The 18577-nt window shown below is 44.1% G+C and overlaps 1 protein-coding gene across 1 annotated transcript; it reads left to right on the top strand.

Moving 5' to 3' along the window:
- The first annotated feature begins 1266 nt into the window (after positions 1 to 1266).
- Tff1 (trefoil factor 1) lies at positions 1267 to 4641 on the top strand. Its single transcript, XM_042266703.2, has 3 exons — positions 1267 to 1342; positions 3564 to 3716; positions 4441 to 4641. Exons 1-3 carry the CDS (start codon positions 1267 to 1269, stop codon positions 4455 to 4457), a joined length of 246 nt encoding a protein of 81 aa, XP_042122637.1. The 3' UTR covers positions 4458 to 4641.
- Positions 4642 to 18577: the final 13936 nt, after the last annotated feature.

Here is an 18577-nt window from a genome sequence, read left to right as displayed (position 1 = left end):
ATTTAGTAAGGCCGTCTTCCAGGCTAGCAGGCAGGTCCCTTGATCTATCGCCAGAGGCAAAGCACTTCTGCTGTGGTTCACTCACTCACTCATTCATTCATTCATTCATCCATTCAAGTCTTCACAGCTACTGTCGATGCTCTCGTGAACCGTCCAGTCTAGGGGAGGGGTATAAATAATGAGCAGAAATGCAGAGTGGCTGCATGTGCTAGATCATGAGATCAATAATGAAGGCAGAGGTGGAGGGTGAGTCAGAGCCCTGGGTACAGGGCGTCCATCTTAGAGACTATGACTCAGGAGGTAGACCGCCTTTAGGGGACATTGAGGCAGAGGCTGGAGGACAGGGAGCCGCAGGTGCCAGGCAGGGTGAGCACCCTACATCTGTTTTCCATATAGCTCTTGTATATGATTGTTTTTCCTTCTTTCTTTTTTCAAAAGGACTTGACTGCAGATGGAATAACAATCTATGGCCATGGCATCCAGAATATGCCTGTTTTAGTCATATTCATATATATATGTATATATATATGTATGTATATATGAATCACTTAGGTGAGCTCAAGAGGCATGCACAGTGCCTTGATGAGGACTCTAAGCTCTTGACAAGTTTTCAGGGCCCCAAGTTGTCACTGGGACAGGCCCCACTGAGCAGGTTTCCCCAGTAAGGGGCCTAAGAATGCCTTGCTCACATATGCACATGTAAGGACGAAGCAAATGCCCAAAAGATGCAGCCTAGAGATTCATCTCTGGAGTGGAGAGAGCCATGCCAGCAGGAGATAGCCCATTATTTCCCCCTCTCATCTTGTCCAGTCACACACTTCCTGCCTCCGCCTGACCTGGATCCTCCAAGTAGCTGACACTATGCGAATACCCACTTTGGAAGGACAGGGTCAGCAGATGGGGGCTCACTGGTTCTTCCTGGATCACTTGGAAGGGGCGTTGTTGAGACAGGCACTTCCTGTGGTCTCTTGCTATGAATCAGCTCTGGCTGAGAAAGCAATGTTAGCCTAGCAGGAGGGCTTTCTGGATCAAGGCCATGTCAGGGGTGATACACTAGCTACCCAGTGTATCTTATGAGAGGGACTAGCCTTCCTGTATCAGCACTCTCAGCCCGTGACTGTATCTCAGAAACACTTTGTAATCTTACTCAGCGTGGACCCTCCTTTGGCAAATGATATCTCACTCTAGGCAAACAGGCCAGCGGTATAAAGCTAAGAACTTGAGTAGAGGCTCATCTGTCACTCGTGGTCTTCCTGTGAAGCTGCCATGGAGCACAAGGTGATCTGTGTCTTCGCTATGGTCCTCATGCTGGCCCTCAGCAGCCTTGCCCAGGACCAGGCAGGTAAGACGATGCCTCTTGTTTCCTGCTGGTCACAGCCATAGACATCGGGCCTGGAGACTGTTGTGGCCTGTTATTTCCAGTCTTCCCCTATATAGCCGCTGGTCTGGGTCCTTGAGGGCCATTACCCAGTTTACAAGATGACAAAAGCAAGAAAGTCTGGCGCAGTGGGGTGGGGCCCGGGGACCTGTGAGAGTGTGGGGAGAACAGAGCTTCACAGCTGGGCTCCCTCTTCCCTGGTTGATGCCAATGTTGCACAGTTTTTAGAGCCTCAAGTCTAAGTGCAACATTTGGTGGTTTAGAGCAAGGCCCAGCACTTCCACATGCCCCTGCCAGCCTCTCCCTGGCAGGCAGCCCTGCCCAAGTACTTGTGATTGGACCTTCAAGAGATTCATCCATATCCTGAGCCCCTGGATCCCCAGGATGCACCCCGCTCTGGGATCCAACCCCCTCCTATTAGCCCTGTGCCATCCATCCTGGGGATGGAGCGCCTTGTGACCCGTGACCTTGTCGCAATTGCTTTGCCTGTAGAATGGGAACTGTGTCTGCCCCGTGGGCATCAACAACAGGCGTGCGACAGTGCGACAGTGGCCGTGTGCGCGCCTGGCTGTGACGAGCTTGATTCTTAGACACAGCGCTAAGGAAGAGGGAACAGGGAAGTTTCCAAGTCAAGGATTTCTATGAGCGTGAGAGAAGAGTTAAGGGCTCTCTGCTTACCTTCCAGCACCTTCTGTGCCCCTTGAGTGGGAGCAGGTAGTGGGGTGAGCAGGGAGGAGGAAGTTCCATGTTACCGCCTAGACCTCTCTGCGTCAGCCCATGGCTGGGAACAAGGAGCCAGTCGGGGGTGGGGGGGATGAACCTGAGAGAGAAGCGGCTTTGGAGTAGATGGTGAAGAGAGCAGGGGGGCCTCCCTCTGCTGTCCTGTGCTCTCTCCAGCCCCTTGCCCCGCCCCAGTTCCATCCATCACACAGTCTCCCTGCTTTCCTGTGCCCCATTCCCTGGACCAGGGCTCAACACCTGTTTCTGGGTCATGGTGTCCTTGACCCTGTTTCCATAGAGATGTATCTGTAGATATATAAAGATATATCCTATAGAATATAGTAGCTGCCTGTGCCAATCCTGAAGGGAACTCGCTTTCAATGATTCCCTCATTGGCCACAAATGTATGAGCAGGACAGAGATCTTTAAATCCCGCTATCCCGCTGGGAAAGGGAATTGGAGGCCACAGGAGAGCAGAAACACCCCTCCCTCCCCTAGCTGCTGATTCTCAATGACTTAAGGACCTGTGACCCCTGACTATCCTGTTGGGTGGCCAGTGGTCACCTTAGCTTTATAATAGAACCGAAGCTTGGAGACCGGTGGCCCCTCAGAGGCCACCAGCAAGTGGATACCAGGTCCTGATCTTATCCTGAAAGATAGAGCCTGTTCCTCAAGAATGTTTCAGTAGATCCCCACACAAGAAGAACAGCCCAGGGAGCAGGCCCCGATGCACACCCAGGCCTCTGGACTCTGCCATCTGCTTGGGACACCTATTGTCACCCACCCAGCCTCCTCTAGTGAGATGCCCTCTCTGCTTCGTTCAGTCTTATGGTCCTCCACCCCCCACGAGGGCTACTACCACACCCGTGCTTATCCTCCGCGCACTGGGATGATTGCTCTGTGTGGCTCACGTCCTCCATGCATCTGTTAGTCTCTGAATCCAGGTCTAGGGCTGGAGGTTCGGACCCGAAAGGAGTCCTCTTTTACTGGACTGTTTGTCAAATCTGAAGCAAAGATACGTTTTTTGGGAATGCTCACCAGCTTCTTGGCACAAAAGGAAGGGGATGGCAAGACCTCTGTTTTCATCGCTGTATTCTGTCACTGGGCACAATGTCTGGCTTTTGCCAAGCCGGTTCCTACATGTAGCCAGAATGCACGTTGCTCAGTAAGTATTTATTAGGCAAGCACAGTTCACCGACCATCTGCAGAAGTTAGTAAGAGAAGAGTACATCTATCAAATAGCAGGTGCAGCTGTGCAAGCCTGGGCCCTGGAACGGTCCTCCCCACCCCCACCCCCATGGACCAGTCTTCCTACATCTGCAAATGAGGCCCACGTCCCTTTGCATATTCAAACCTGGCTCCCAGCAGGTAGTGTCCTGTTTCCTTGGAGAAGGAAGCTGCCAAGAGCGTGGACAACTTCAGGAACCCAGCCCATGACCTTCCTCTGCTTTTGTCTTCACAGTAGAAACATGTACCATGACCCCCCGGGAAAGGGTAAACTGCGGCTTCCCCGGTGTTACCGCCGAGCAGTGCAAGCAAAGAGGTTGCTGTTTCGACGACACTGTCCGGGGCTTCCCATGGTGCTTCCACCCTCTGGCCATCGAAAGCCCTCCGGAAGGTATGGTCACTTCTCAACACGGTACGGGGTGAGGATTTCGTCAGCAGGGAGAACTCCAGGAGACTGTGGGGCCAGTCAGGGTCACTGGTAGGTCTTGGCCTGTCTGGCGGGCCCTGGATGCCCGTGACATGGCTGAATCCAGGTGGTCTAGAGGTGAAAGGTCAGGGCTGAAAGTCTGGTAAGGGAGGGGCCCACTGTTGCTTGGCAGTTTGTCAAGTCTGAATCCAAGCAACATCCTTGGGAATGCTGGCTGGAGCAGGAGGGGTGGGGATGGCAAGAAGATGCCAGGACAGCTTCTCTGTGTGCGTTTGTATAAGTGGTTGTGTGCATGCGCACATGGGCATGCATGTGTGTGGAGGCCAGAGGTCAACCTCATGCGTCATTACTCAGGAGCCACCCACCTTCTCTCCTGAGACAGGGTCTCTTCTTGGGATGAGTAGATAGGCTGGCCAGCAAGCCTCAGGGACCCTCCTGTTTCCATCTCCTCAGTACTGGGATTATAAACCTTTCCCACAGTGCAACTTCTTGTGTGGGGCTGGGGATCGAACTCAGGTCCTCTTGCTTGCCAGGTGAGCACTTTGCCAACTGAGCCATTTCCCCAGTCCTGATAGTTGGTGTTTCACGAAGAGTTTTCCTATCGGCACTTTGAGTCAAAGCTTCCTACAGTTGTTTAAAGAGAAAGACAACACTCATGAGGACCTTTTGTTGTCTCTTCTCCCTGTAGAGGACTGTCCCTTCTAGAGTCCACCTGAGAGAGCCGGTTACACCGAGACTTGGCGCCACCACTCCACCTGGGCACCGGAGCCATCTGGCCCACCCACTGCATATACACCTGTTCTGTGGCTGGATCTGGCCTGATGTCACAGTTCAACCTCTCTGACTTTTAGAACTCAAATTCGGCCTGAGAATTAAAAGAGATGAATGCTATTCTGTGTTGTTCATTCTTTAAAAAACCACAAGCCATTTTCCTCTCTTTGATAGTCACATGCAATATTTTGGGTACTAACTCCTTGTCATGGATCAGCCCTTAGCTGGAACTGTGTAGGGGAGGCAGGGGTGGGCAGCTGGGAGAATGAAGCACGTGAGACACATCCTGCAGCTGATGCAGGGTCGTTGCCTGTCGTTGGTGTTGAGACCCAGGACAGAGGTCTCAGGGTCATGCTGAGGGACCTCACAGGCTTCCAGCACAAGTGCTCCATGAGTGCTCCTCAGACATCCAAGGCAGGAGGGACTGACCAAGGGCTGAGACCCATCTTCCAATGTCGCTAGAGTTACTGTAAACTCTAACAAACCAGGATCAACCTCTGGTCCTCGGGAGGACCATTAAAGACACAACAATGAAAAGCAGAAGGAAAGGGGTCCATTTAATGTGGTCCCACTGGGAAGAGGAACAAAGAGGTCCAGTGGCCCTCCTTCCCTAATCCATCTTTGGGATCCTGAGATAAAGTTTAGCCTTAAATAGAGGGCAAAAAGTATGCACAGCTAAGCAATACGGTCAAATTGTGGTTCCATCCACATTGTCTGGGCTCCAGTTTCTCAGGCAAGATGGTCTGACAGGTGGTAAATCTCTTCCAAGGAGACAAGTTTCTCCCTTGGCTAGCACCAGGCTTCAACCTTTCCTTCCCCCACATGAGGTTCCTGGGGGAATTCCAATTCCTTGGGGGTGTATGTCTCAATCTGGTAACTAATGTGATTAAATCGCTAGCAATCCTCTGAATCAGCTTAATGATCAAAGGAATTTATTTGGGGTAAACTCACAACCACGGGAGATTTATCTTAGGGTCTGAGAAAGCTGAAAACTGAGCTATGTCTCATGCTGAACAGCTTGGTCCAAGATCTCAGCATCCAAAACCACAAGGTAGCCAAGATAGGGGGCATATGTGCATCGCAGGTCTTAAGGGTCCATGGAGGCCATGCCCCAGGGGCAGGTACCTCAAGGTCATAGGCAGGTGTAACAGATACAGCTGCCTCACTAGGGGCGGTGCTTCAGAGAATGGCTCAAACAGCTACACACTACCTCTCCCCCTTTTGTCTAAATAAGAAAATAACACAAAACTATATACAATAGGAATGATTGTCAAGGAGAAATAAAGGTTAATGACATAAACAAATGGAACTACAACCAACAAGAGCAACATCAAACAAGAGACACATACTAAAATCCAGAGATGTCCAAAACATAGGTAAATGGTATGTTAGAGAGATCATTCCAAAAATCTGTCCTATCCCAAAGAATCTGAATCTAGTACTTAGTATGTTCTAGCTAAGATACAAGAAGATTGTAACTATAACTGTTAGTCTTCAACCCCATCCTGAGAAGGAATATAATAATACCTGAGAAAACAGGAAATGCATGCAAGCAACTTTCGGAAATCCTCCGAGAAAAGACAGAGACAGCTGACAGCCTGGACAGTCACCTAAAGTTTCTCAGCACCATTGGGGCATTCGATTTGGCTACCTGACAGAATACCTGACAGACCATTTTCAGAAGCAGGAATTTTGAAAGACTATCTTACCCTGTCTTGGTAGAGTTCAGTAGTCTCTTTTCCTTGTGTCTTGCTAGTCCGGAAAGGACAGCATTCGTACTGTCAGCAGTTGAGGTAAGGGCAGGTCTTTGCCCAGCAAGCCATTATGCACCAGAAAGAAGCCAAACTTCCAAACTGAGTGTCTTAAAAGCCCAGCCTTCTCTCGGGATCAGATTGGTGCTCCAATCGTGTCGTGTCTCACGTCAACAGAATTCTAAGTTATTTAAATGTTACATTCTTTAGCTCTATGAACTGTTTGAAGATTACCTATGTATCTGTAAATCTGGACAACCTAACTAACATAACTATAGAGATGACAAGCATGGGTGATTATAAATCTGTAAGTCTTATCTACCTAAATAACCTGAGGACTAAGGCTTCAATATAAACAAGGTAAACAGTCTGTAAACAAATGTACAGTAAAAAGACAATGACCTCAAAATTGTGACAACACACAAAATGTCTTAAACAGAGGCAGAAATGTATAGTGCAATATGCAATGTGACAACAATCCTAAATATGTATCATATATAAAATATCCTAAACAGAGGTGGAACATACATACAGTATGACAAATATAATTTTACATTTGTATCAATATACAAAATATTTCAAATAGGAGTAGAAATATATGTACATTATAACAAATACAGTTCTGTATTTGTATCAATACACAAATTATCTTAAATAGGAATATAAAAATAGTTTTTTAAAAAAGATTTATTGATTTATTATGTATACAGTGTTCTGCCTGCAAGTATCCCTGCAGGCCCAAAGAAGGAACCAGATCTCATTACAGATGGTTTTCAGCCACCATGTGGTTGCTGGGAATTGAACTCAGGACCTTTGGAAGAACAGCCAGTGCTCTTAACCTCTGAGCCATCTCTCCAGCCCTATAAAAATAGTTTACATTTATATCAATATACAAGGATTCATAACAGTGCAAATTATCTAAGGCTGATATTGTACTAAATTAGTTTACTAGTATATACAATAATCGGCCTTAATGTCCTATACCTATTCATTCCCCTTTTTCTTTTCTATATTACTAAGAATATAATACTATATTCTATAGTATTAAGGGCATCGTTTTCTTAGAATTGCTTCCTGCTGTTTAGGGGGCGACAGTATCTCTGTGGGGTCCTGTAAGAAAGCTCAGATAGTTAGGTCTCAATTGAACTAACTGTAGATTCTACAGCTAGTCTCAGAGTAATGGGTAAAGTTTTCTGAGATTCTGGCTAGAAGTGTAGTATGATGGACCATTTCATCTTGGAACTGTCCTGAAGAGTTTTCAGTCCAAGGTTGATCATTGAGTAATGTTCTTAGGTACCATGGCATCATGCTGGACTGGGTAGAGTCATTGTTGTGGGGCCCCATCTTCCTTCTGGAGATTTCAGAGATTGCTGTTGGAAAGACTTATGTTTTATTATGAAAAACTTGAACATTTTTAATATCAAAATGGAAAGTTTGGATTTATTTTGGATAGAGAAAGAATCCTTCAAAAGCAAGGACAAGCATGGAAAGAAATAGAATCTTAACAACAATGGCCCCTAGATTATTGGTTTTCTTCTGTCTCACACCAGTTGGCTCTTCTGATATGAGACAGAATTTCCTGGTTTTTCCTTTAGCAATATGCTTGGGTTTAGAGAAGGAGAGAACCACATTCCAGCTCCAAAACCAGCTTGATTTATAATTAAATCGGGACCATAACTTTTCTAGAGTTAAAGAGATATAGATGTTAGGCAGTGAGATTCCTGGAAGATGGGTATTTCTATTCCTATAAAGACAGAAAATAGAACCCTGCTGCAACCCTTGTTTGTTGAGTTTTTCTTACAACTTGTAGAGATGTCACATTGGTGAATGAGTTATTACTTCTCCTCCTCAAGGGATTTCTCCTGTTTGTATCAAATTTTTATTAATTTTGTTGGTATTCATAGTTTTTCTTCTCCTGTAGAAACAAAAATAATAACCTCTTCCCCAATGTAGGACATATCCTGGTTTCCATTCTGAGGTCAACACATCTTTGAAGTAAACAGGTTGATTTAGCTCAGAAGTTTTATCTGTCATCCAGTGTCTCTCCACAGCTGTTGTCCCTTTCTCATCAGCATTGAGAAAATTCAAGGTTAATAAAGCAATATGCAATCTATTTCTAGGGTCATTGTTACCTCTTTCTGTTTATTTAGCATATCCTTTAAAGTTCAATTAGATCTTTCTATGATTGCTTGGCCTGTAGGATTGTGTGGTATACTTGTAATATACTTTATATTGTAATTTGCAAAAAACTATCTCATTTCATTTGAGACATATGCTGGGGCATTGTCGGTCTTAATTTGTACAGGTTTTCCCATGATGGCCATAACTTCTAATAGGTGCATAATCACAGAATCAGTCTTTTCAGAACTCATAGGAGTTGCCCATTGAAATCCTGAATAGGTATCAATGGTATGGTGTACTTTTGTATAATATTTAAGGGTCCAGCCTTAAATTTATACAATTCCAGGGGCCCAGAAGAGATGCTACCATCAGTGCAGGAATAAATCCAGTTGCTCAGAGCTCTTTCATTCAACTTGTTTTTTTGTCAGTCACCATCATTCAAGCACCAGTTCAACTCTCTCCAATCTCTCCTTTCCTTGGTTCCTTTCCTTCCTTTTCTCCCCTTCTTCTGGGACTGGTCTATATCCTATCCCAAGCAGTAACACCTTGTGTTTTGAATTCAGCACAAGATTGTAAGGGTCCCCCACTAAAGGCTTCCTGGCAATTTTATTTGCAACTCAAAAGGGGAGAGCTAAGAGTGGAGTCAGTTAGCAGTTGGGATAAAACAGAAAAGGAATTTATGTGCTATAAATATATCCTTACTGTGGTTACATGAAGGCATTATGAGTCTATCATAAATGCATTCAATTATAAACTTACAGGTGATAGGGTAGAGAAGGTCTATAGATTGCTAAATGTTAAAACTGTCACTTTTTTTTTCTCTGCTGCCAGTTTCCTGACAGGGCAGGGGAAGAGTATTGATAGCTAGTCTATCTGCATCATAGCTTGAAACGCCTGGTAAGAGAAAAACTCTTTTGATCTAAGAGGTTACCTTAGTTGGGGAGATTTCAGGCATCTAACAGATGGCCTGGTAGCTATCTGTTCCTTGCTTATCTTTTAAGGCTTTGTTTGGGGTTGACTCTATTTTAGGAAGTAGCTCAAGGGGAGTATTTGCAAAAGGCCTGGAGCTCAGAGGCAGAAGATTCTGTCTATGTGACTATCCAGGTGCTTTGAAATGGAGATTCGCACACACAGGCACATTTTAGGAGAATTATGAGCACAAGGAGTTCATGGCAAGGCACAACTGAATATTAAGCTGTATAACACCAATAGTCCTTGCTGATTGGCTTCCTACTTGACTGACCCTTGGTCTTGTCAAGGTATAGCTTATAATATACAACTGGACTTCTATTTCATATTCCTGTGGCTTGCCACAGTGTACATGTTTTAATCTTCCAAATTCTGTGAAATGAAACATATCCATCTGCCAAATTTCATTTCTTTGTATACTTTTTGGATTGCTTCCTGTGGGTAATGGAGTTTGGTTATAGAAGGAACAAGTAGGACTTTTTTTTTTTTTTTTTTTTTTTTTACAATTTCCTTGGCTTGTTGCCAAGTGATAGAGATATCCTTCTTCAAACCCTTGATATTTACATGGTGTTTCTTATGAAATTCTGAGGCTTCTAGCACATTATCTATTAATAACTGATCAATATCATCATTACCTTGTGCTGGAGGATCTGGCAGACCCGTATGGGATCTGATGTGTGTTAAATATATATATATTTATATGTATATATTTACATATATATATTTATATATATATTTATATATATATATGATGTTCCCTATTTCTGATGATTTCCTGTAATTGTATAAATAGTGAAATTTAATTCTGTATTATCAGTAATAAATTCATCAGTTTCAATATGTAAAACAACTCTCTCTGCATATTGAAAGTCAGTGACAATATTGAAGGGTTCTGTAAAGTCCATTAGTACCATAAGAATGGCATACAGTTCTGCCTTTTGTACAGAATTGTATGGGCTTTGAACCACTTTACTTAAGTCTCCTGATTTATATTCTGCCTTTCCTGATTTATTTGCATCAGTATAGAATATGGGGACTCCAGAAATTGGCTTTTGTCATACAATGTGAGGAAGGACCCATTCAATTCTCTTTATGAATTCTGTTCTCTTGCTTTTGGGATAACAATTGTTAATCTCTCCCAAAAATTACTGCAGGCTCTTTGCCAGTATTCATTATCTTCCAGAAAGAGGAAATCTCCTCATTAGTTAAAAGCACTACAGTTTCTGCTCGGTTCAGTCCTGTCAATTGACTAAGTCTTAATTTTCCTTTTAGAATCAAATCAGAGATCTTTTCCACATAAGTTTTTAATTTCTTACTCAGTTCACATGGTAGAATTATCCATTCTTATATAATATCTTCTCTTTGCATCAAAATCCCTGTGGGGGAATATCTGGAGGGGAGTATGACCAGAATGCAGTTAAGTTCTGGATTCACATGATCCACATGTGCCTCTCATATTTTCTTTTCTACTAGAGCCAATTCCTTCTCAGCTTCATCTTATAATTCTCTTGGACTATTTTCGTCCTTGTCCCAGTTTATGGCATTAGCCAAACTTATTAGTCCATTTTTAGGTATTCCAACGATAGCCTGGAGGTTGGAAATGCTTCCTAACAATTTTTGAAAATTATTGAGTCCGCCATTGATCTCTCCTGAGTTGTACCTTTTGAAGTCTAATTTTTTGGAGATCTATCTTATATCCTAAGTAATCAATAGAATTTCATCTTTGTATACTTTCTGAAGCAATTTGTAGTCTCCAGTGAGGCAAAACTTTCTTTACTTCTTCAAACATGCTCTCTAAGGTACCTAACTTTGGATCAGCTAATAAGATATCATCCATATAACAATAAATTATAGATTGTGGAAACTTCAAATGAATTATTCCCAATGGTTTTTGCACAAAATATTGGCACAGGATAGGACTATTTAACATTCCCCGTGAGAGGACCTTCCGTTGATATCTCCTGACTGGCTGGGAATTATTATAATTAGTTACTGTGATGGCAAATTTTTCTCTATCCTTTTGGTGTAAAGGTATGGTTAAAAAAAACAGTCTTTTAAGTCAATAACTATAATTGGCCATTCTTTGGGTACCAGAGAGGGCAAGGGCATCCCATTCTGTAGGGAGCCCATAGGCTGAATTACTTTATTAATGGCTCTCAGATCAGTCAGAATTCTCCAATTACCAGACTTCTTTCTAATAACAAATACAGGAGAATTCCAAGGGCTGGTAGACTCTTCATTGTGTTGAGCATTTAACTGCTCTTAGAGCTTGTCGCTTCTCTTTGGTCAGAGGCCATTGTCCAACCCAGACAGGTTTATCAGTTAGCCATTTTAAAGGTAAGGCTGTTGGTACTTCTGAGAGTTCAACAGCAGTTGTTCTCTGTTTATGTACAACCTGAATGGTCAGTGGCTGTTTTTTATAGTATCTTATAATGTTATTCCTAGAAACATGGATTAGTCTGTATTCCGTTTCTGAGACTGTAGGAATTTTAATCTGGGTATTCTACTGCTGTAACAGATCTCAGCCCCAAAGATTCACTGCTACATTTTCCACATATGGCTTCAGCCTTCCTTTCTGTCCTTCTGGCCCAATGTGATAGGAGCCATAAGCCTAAGTGACCCTTGACATACATGCTGCCATATCTGGGCTTCTCTCCTCTTTTTCTAGATCTGGGCCTTGCTTAAGTCTCCATAGCACCAGAACATCTCAGAAATACCAGAACCTCTTCTGAGAAATCAGGTGACTGTACTGCAGTTAGGAAGGAACAGATAATCCCCATAACAACATATCCTGTTGGCTGAACAACCCATGACTAAGAAAGACCCCTCCCTGCTTGCACTTCCCCTTCCCCTTGCCTATATATGCCTTAAGAGGAAAATAAAATTTTGGAGCTTGATCAGACATCCTGTCTTGTTCTCATTCTTTGTGTCTCTTGTCCCTCTCATTCACCGGCCCTCCCTCCAGGTCCCCTTTAAAGACCCTGCTGGCCAGGGCACCTATGCATTCAATCCATCTCAAACTCTGTTTTATCTGAGATAGGCTTCCAATCCCTAGAAATTGGACATCTATCTCTTGAAGAGGCCAATTCAGATACCATGATTTTGGTGTAATTATAGTCTCCACATCTGTGTCTATCAGGCCCTCCAGAACAATGCTATTAATTTATACTCTAAGCTTTGGTCTTTGTTCATTTATGGAAGTTTGCCAAATATTCACTTTATAGTGTTTTTTGGAATTTTTGATCCATCTATCAGAATTGTTCTATCATCCAGTGCAGTATTGCCTTTTACATTAGACATTGGGTTATTAAATTGTCCTAGAGAGGAATTTCCTCCACAATGGCTAGAAATGTTTGGACCATGTCCAGTTTGGGGGCCTGTGTGAGGCCCCCAGAGGCATTTCCCACCAGTAAAGGTTATCTCATATATCTATTGTTGATCTACATTCATTGACCCAATGTCAGCCTTTGCCACATCTTCTGCATAATCCAGAAGTTTGGGGTCTCCCACTTGGCTTATTTCTAGGAGTATTGCTTCTAGGAGCACCCTGTGTACAATTTCTTCTCATATGACCTGGTATACCACAGTTAAAACATTTGGTACCTTGAGGCCTCCTTCCACCTCTGGGAATTGCCTCTCCTATCCAAGTCTCATTACCATGATTAAGAGACTAAACACCATTTATGTATTGAATCCATTTCTCCAAAGACCTGACCTTTAAAGGTGTACGTATTCTTTTGCATGTGATAACACATTTGATAATGTGTTAGCATTATCAAAAGCCAAAGATTGAGTTAATACTTGTCTTAATCGTGGGTCTGATATTGCCTTTCTTACAGTTGTGGTCAGCCTTTGTAAGAACTCAGTAAATGATTCTTGTGACCCTTAGAACATTTTTGTATATAGCTCAGTTATTTTCCTTGGTTCTGGAAGTTTTCCCCCAAGTATTTAAAGCTGTTGTATGGCATAGGGACATTGTATTCTCATGAAAAGTAGCTTGTGCATTTCTATCAGCAAATGTCCCTCACCAAGAATTTGATCTTGGGAGATCTCAAAACCTCTGATCTTACCTTGCTGATCCAGGATCCTAGCTTTCTCTCTCAACCAGCCTTTCCATTGTAACTGCTAGCTGTATTCTAGAACAATTGAGATTAACTGATTTCAGTCATCTAGTATGATTCTATTTGTAAAAAGCCACATATTTAACATCTGTTTTACATATGTTGAGTGTATACCATAGGTGACCACTGCTTCCTTAATGTTTTTTAAAATCTCTCATAAGAATAGGTTGCAAAATATGTTCCAGTATGGCTCAGGATGTTTATCATCTGCTGACTTTTCATGAATGGTGGCAGGATAAGCCATTGTATAAGAGCTATCTGGTGATGTTATGATTTTTATGGCCTTGCCCTTCTGCTCATCAGATTCATTGTCATCTTTCCTGATTCTTCCAGAGCTTGTAACCAAGCACCAAGGGTCTGTTGCAGCATTTGAACCTCCTCTGTTGTAAAGAATTCTAGAGAGTTCATGGAATCACGCAACTTTTTATGTTCTTCTGAAACACATGATTCCATAGACCTTATTTTATCAATTAGCCATAATCTTTCTTCCTTATAAATTATCTGAATAGTGGTAACATTGAAGAGATTTTGTTTTATCCATTAATTATTTCTATTTATTATCAATAGAATTAAATATGGTTGTAAAGTTATTATTAATGGACTGAAGTTCTTGTGGTAAGTTAGCAGATTCCAAAGAAAGAATCCTTCTATTTAAACTCTCATTGCTACTCTGAAAAGCCTGAAGTTGTGGTAAGTTAGCAGATTCTAAAGAAAGAATCTTTTTACTTAAGTCTTCATAACTACTTTGTAAAGCCTGTATCAGTCCCATTAATACATCATTTTTGTTATCATTATTAAGCCATTTTTTCAATGATATGATGTGAATTATTATGCTAAATACCATAATAGTGAATAATAGATACATCCCAGGAAGGTTGTATATGTCCTGTAAAAATTCATTCATCATATAAGCAAAAAATTTTTAAATTCTTGTGATGTAATATTTTCTGCCATTTTTGGATAAATATTCAAAATCTGTAAAGAAAATTTTATTAATCTGTTTATTTATTAATCAGTTTTAAGGTGTATAATTATCAAGTAATTTTTATCTTGGACAAAATCCTTGATTGCTGGTGTCTCAGTCCTTGTGATAGTTTTGGGGTGTAGTAGCACAGTCAGCAAGCAGGTGTCATAGGTGTAGCACTGAGCAGGTCCTGCCAAAGACCTTGACCTGTTTTGGCTTAAAAAGCTACAGAGCAAGTTTAATAATTGGGCCAGCTGTGCGCATATGGGTGGTGTGATGGGAAGGGCTTTGCAACGAGATGAGCAGGCACCCACGGTGTGACATGGGAGACCATGCAGAAACCCAGGAAGGCACTCACAGTGTGGCAGGGAAGACTGAGTGTGGCTAGTGGAGCTGTAGGCAGTGGCAGCCACAGGGCAGAGAGGCTGGGAGGGAGGAAGAGGTACCCATGTGGTTATGGGCTAAAGCGGGTAAGCACTGGGTCCCCTTTTGTCTAAATAAAAAGCTGGGTCAAGCTTGTCCCACAATTCACTGCACTGAGGTTTAGCTAGCTCAGTCAGTAAAGCATGGGACTCTTAATGCCAAGGTTGTGGGTTCATGCCCCATGTTGGGTGTCAGATAATGTGATTAAATCACTAGCAATCCGCTGAATCAGCTTAATGATCAAAGGAATTTATTTGGGGGTAAACTCACAACCACGGGAGATTTATTGTAGGGTCTGGGAAAGCTGAGCTATGTCCCACACTGAATGGCTTGATCCAAGATCTCAGCATCCAAAACTATGAGGTAGCCAAGAGAGGGGGCATACGTGCGTCGAGGTCTTAAGGGTCCCTAGTAGCCACGCCCCAGGGGCAGGTACCTCAAGGTCATAGGCAGGTGTAACAGATACAGCTGCCTCACTAGGGGTGGTGCTTCAGGGTATGGCTCACACAGCCACCCACTACAGGCAACAGAATGAAGGAACACAGTCCTCTCCTTGAAACATCTTCCACTCTGCTAAGGCAGCCACACTAATGCCTTTACTGCCCCTGACAGAAACTGGCTTAGGATGTGAGCCCACAGTCACATGTCTGAATGAGTTCATAAAAAGGCGGTGTGGTCATGCATCAAACCCATCCCCAGCAAACAAATGACCTGGAAAATAGAATAAGAGCCAAGAGATGCAGAGGCCCAAAGTCCCCTCCTCACCTTAGTTCTAACACAGCCCCAATAAAGGGACACTGGGCCATTGGGGGCTGCCAAGGCCACTGCCGGTCTGGTATGGCCATGACAGGTGAGCAGCCTCATTGAGGGATCACAGGTGTCACTAGCTCTAAGAGCTCTCGTGGGGTGAGGAAAGGGGCCATTTGGAGGTAGCTAGCCCACCAGGGAGCACAACAGAGAAGGCTGGAGCATCTGGATCCCTCCTCCCACAAGACTCCTAGGTGCTTAGTGTACATGGTTCCCAGAAGGAAGAGGGGAGGACTGAACCCTGTGGGGCCCTCGCTCTCTTTATATTAGTCAGACACCAGGATGAGGAGTAGAGAGATGAGAGCAGCCAGGAGAAGTACTTGGAACAGAAGGAACCTGTCCCCTATAACAAGTGTACACAGTCATCCCTCAGTGCCCCCGGGAGACAAGCTCTAGGAGCTTCCAAGGACAACCAAGTCTGTGAACTCTCAATACCCTTAGATGGAATGGTGTGGTAACCTGTCCTCTTATATGGCTGAAATCAACTGTTACTCAAAATACCAGCAACAGTGGAAGCGCAGTCCTAAAGAGCAGTGTTACCACATCTTTTAGGAAATGATGACAAGAAAAGAGGTCTGTAAATACTCAGAATCGGAGCTCATGGGTACTGGCGGCTGACGGCACCCATGCTCTGCAATCACATAGTCCACTTCATGCATGTGCTGTTAGGATCGGAGGGACGCTCTTTCCCTCTCCAGCATGTCTGGAGACTGCCTGATCGTACAGTCTGCATTTGTTATTTATCTTGTTGCTGTAAGAAAACACCTAACCAAAGCTACTTGAGGAAGGAGGGGTGTGTTTGAGCTCACAGTTGCAGGGCACACAGTCCATCCTGGTAGGAAAGGCACAGTGGCGAGAGCTGAGGGGTCACATTGCATCCGCAGTCAGGAAGCGGAGAGAGCTGCATGCTTCCATTCACCCAGCTTTCTTCTTTCTATTCAGTCCAGGACTAGCCCCAAGAACGGTGTCTTTCACTGTTATGGTAGGTCTTCCCACATTGGTTAACCTAATCTAGAAACTTCTTCATGGGCATGCCCAGAGATTTGTTTCCACGGTGATTCTAAATCTGTCAAGTTGACAATTACTTTTTTATGGCTGTCTGACCAAGGCAGTTTATAGAAGGAAATGTTGGTTGGACTTGAATTTCCAAAGGGATGAATCTATCACGGTCAGGAAGGAGGCAGAGCAACAAGCGGCAGATGTGGTGTCAGGAGCTCCCATCTTCAAAAGCAACCATGGAACAGAGAGAGCAAACCGGAAGTGGCACAAGGCTTTTAATTACAAGTGATGTACTTCCTCCAGCAAAGCCACATCCACTTCCTAAACCTCCCCAAAGACTGACACCAACTAGGGACCAAGTGTTCAGATACCCCGAAGGGAGATATTTTCACTCACATCACCCTAGCCCCTGCTGCTGGTGAGAAGTGAACTGTCTTTGGTAGGATCCCATAAACCCCAGATTGGGAATAATCTACACTGCTTCTTTGGGCCGCAGTCCTGGGACAAAGAGCCCAGAGTCTGCATCAAGCCCAGAACTCTCACATTGTGCTGAGCCCCGGGTGAAGGGACAGCTCCAGTGTCCTCTAGAGTCCAATCAGCAGGTAATGCCTCATGCTGTCTTCTCCCAGCAACTCTTCAGTGGCAAGAAGGGGGCTTCCCATGGCATCTTGTAGTTGGCCTGTTCCTTGGGTACCCATCTCCCACACCTCCCCTTCTTTCTCACCTAGCTTTTACTCATGGAGAATGAGGAAAAGTACTCCCTTTCCAAACCCTCTCAGCTAGAGGTGGTCCTGATCCAAGGGGGGCGTCTGTGTGAAGGCTGTGGGGAAGGAACTTAGGAATTTTCTACCTTGTTGAAGAAAGAGTGCCTTCTGGTTCTCGGGACATCCCTGAAGCCTGCCTTTGGCTGCTATGGTAATGAAGGTATAAAGTGTTTCAGGCAGCCATTCTGTGATAATGAGGAAGAGCCCAGAGCTAGAGCCTGGACTTCCTCAAGCTATTGACTTGACCTCCCCACCACACGCTCCCGCACTTTGTGTTAAGTAAACTGGAGTGCTGCTAGAGCTGAAATCACTGCAGGTTGGGATTTCCATTGGAACTCAGTACATTCCCAACGCCAGCATCATCCTTCATAGTTGATGAAGCTGTGGTTCAGTTTTGGGCAATGGCAGGTGCACTCCTGAGGTGAGCAGATTTGGCAAGTCATAAGGCCAGTGTGCCTGGCAGATCAAGGTAACTGAAGATAGATGGATTTTCGCCTCCTAGGGTCAGTGTGTCTGCTTCCTACACTCAACCATCATGAAGGGTGTGGTCGGATGGTACAGATACATGGTGCATGGAGGTGGAGCCATCAGGGGTTTCTTTTAGACTGTAGAGCCTGTACAGAATGGGAGCTGAAGCTGACTAAGAGCCATCCTACCTCCAAAGTGCACAATCACACAGCAAGCTGAACTGCTGATGGCGTTTGACACCAGTTCCTTAGGACTGGACACACTCAACACAGACCTTCTTTTGTAAAGCTGTAATGCACTGTTTGCATCCCGGTCTGCCTGCTCATGGGGGGATCTGTGCTATGTGGGGGTCCTCCTTCCAATTCTGATGAGAGAGTCTCCACTCCCAAGAAACAGTGCTTGGATTTTGCTTTTGAATTTCCTATTCCTTTCACAAACAGCATTACTGATAAAGCCACACTACAGACCAGAATCCCATCTGAGGGGTGAATGTGTGTACTTGATAACTTTTTAAATTTAGTGCAAACCATTAATAATATAAATGCTTATGCTCTTTTTCTAAAAGATTTTACGTGTGTGTGTGTGTGTGTGTGTGTGTGTGTGAGAGAGAGAGAGAGAGAGAGAGAGAGAGAGAGAGAGAGAGAGAGAGAGAGAGAGAGAGAGAGCT

Source organism: Peromyscus maniculatus, chromosome 21 (genome assembly GCF_049852395.1).
Source record: "Peromyscus maniculatus bairdii isolate BWxNUB_F1_BW_parent chromosome 21, HU_Pman_BW_mat_3.1, whole genome shotgun sequence".
Lineage (NCBI taxonomy): Eukaryota > Metazoa > Chordata > Mammalia > Rodentia > Cricetidae > Peromyscus > Peromyscus maniculatus.
Note: the sequence above shows the minus strand (reverse complement) of the source record. Positions and strands in the feature narration are given on the sequence as shown.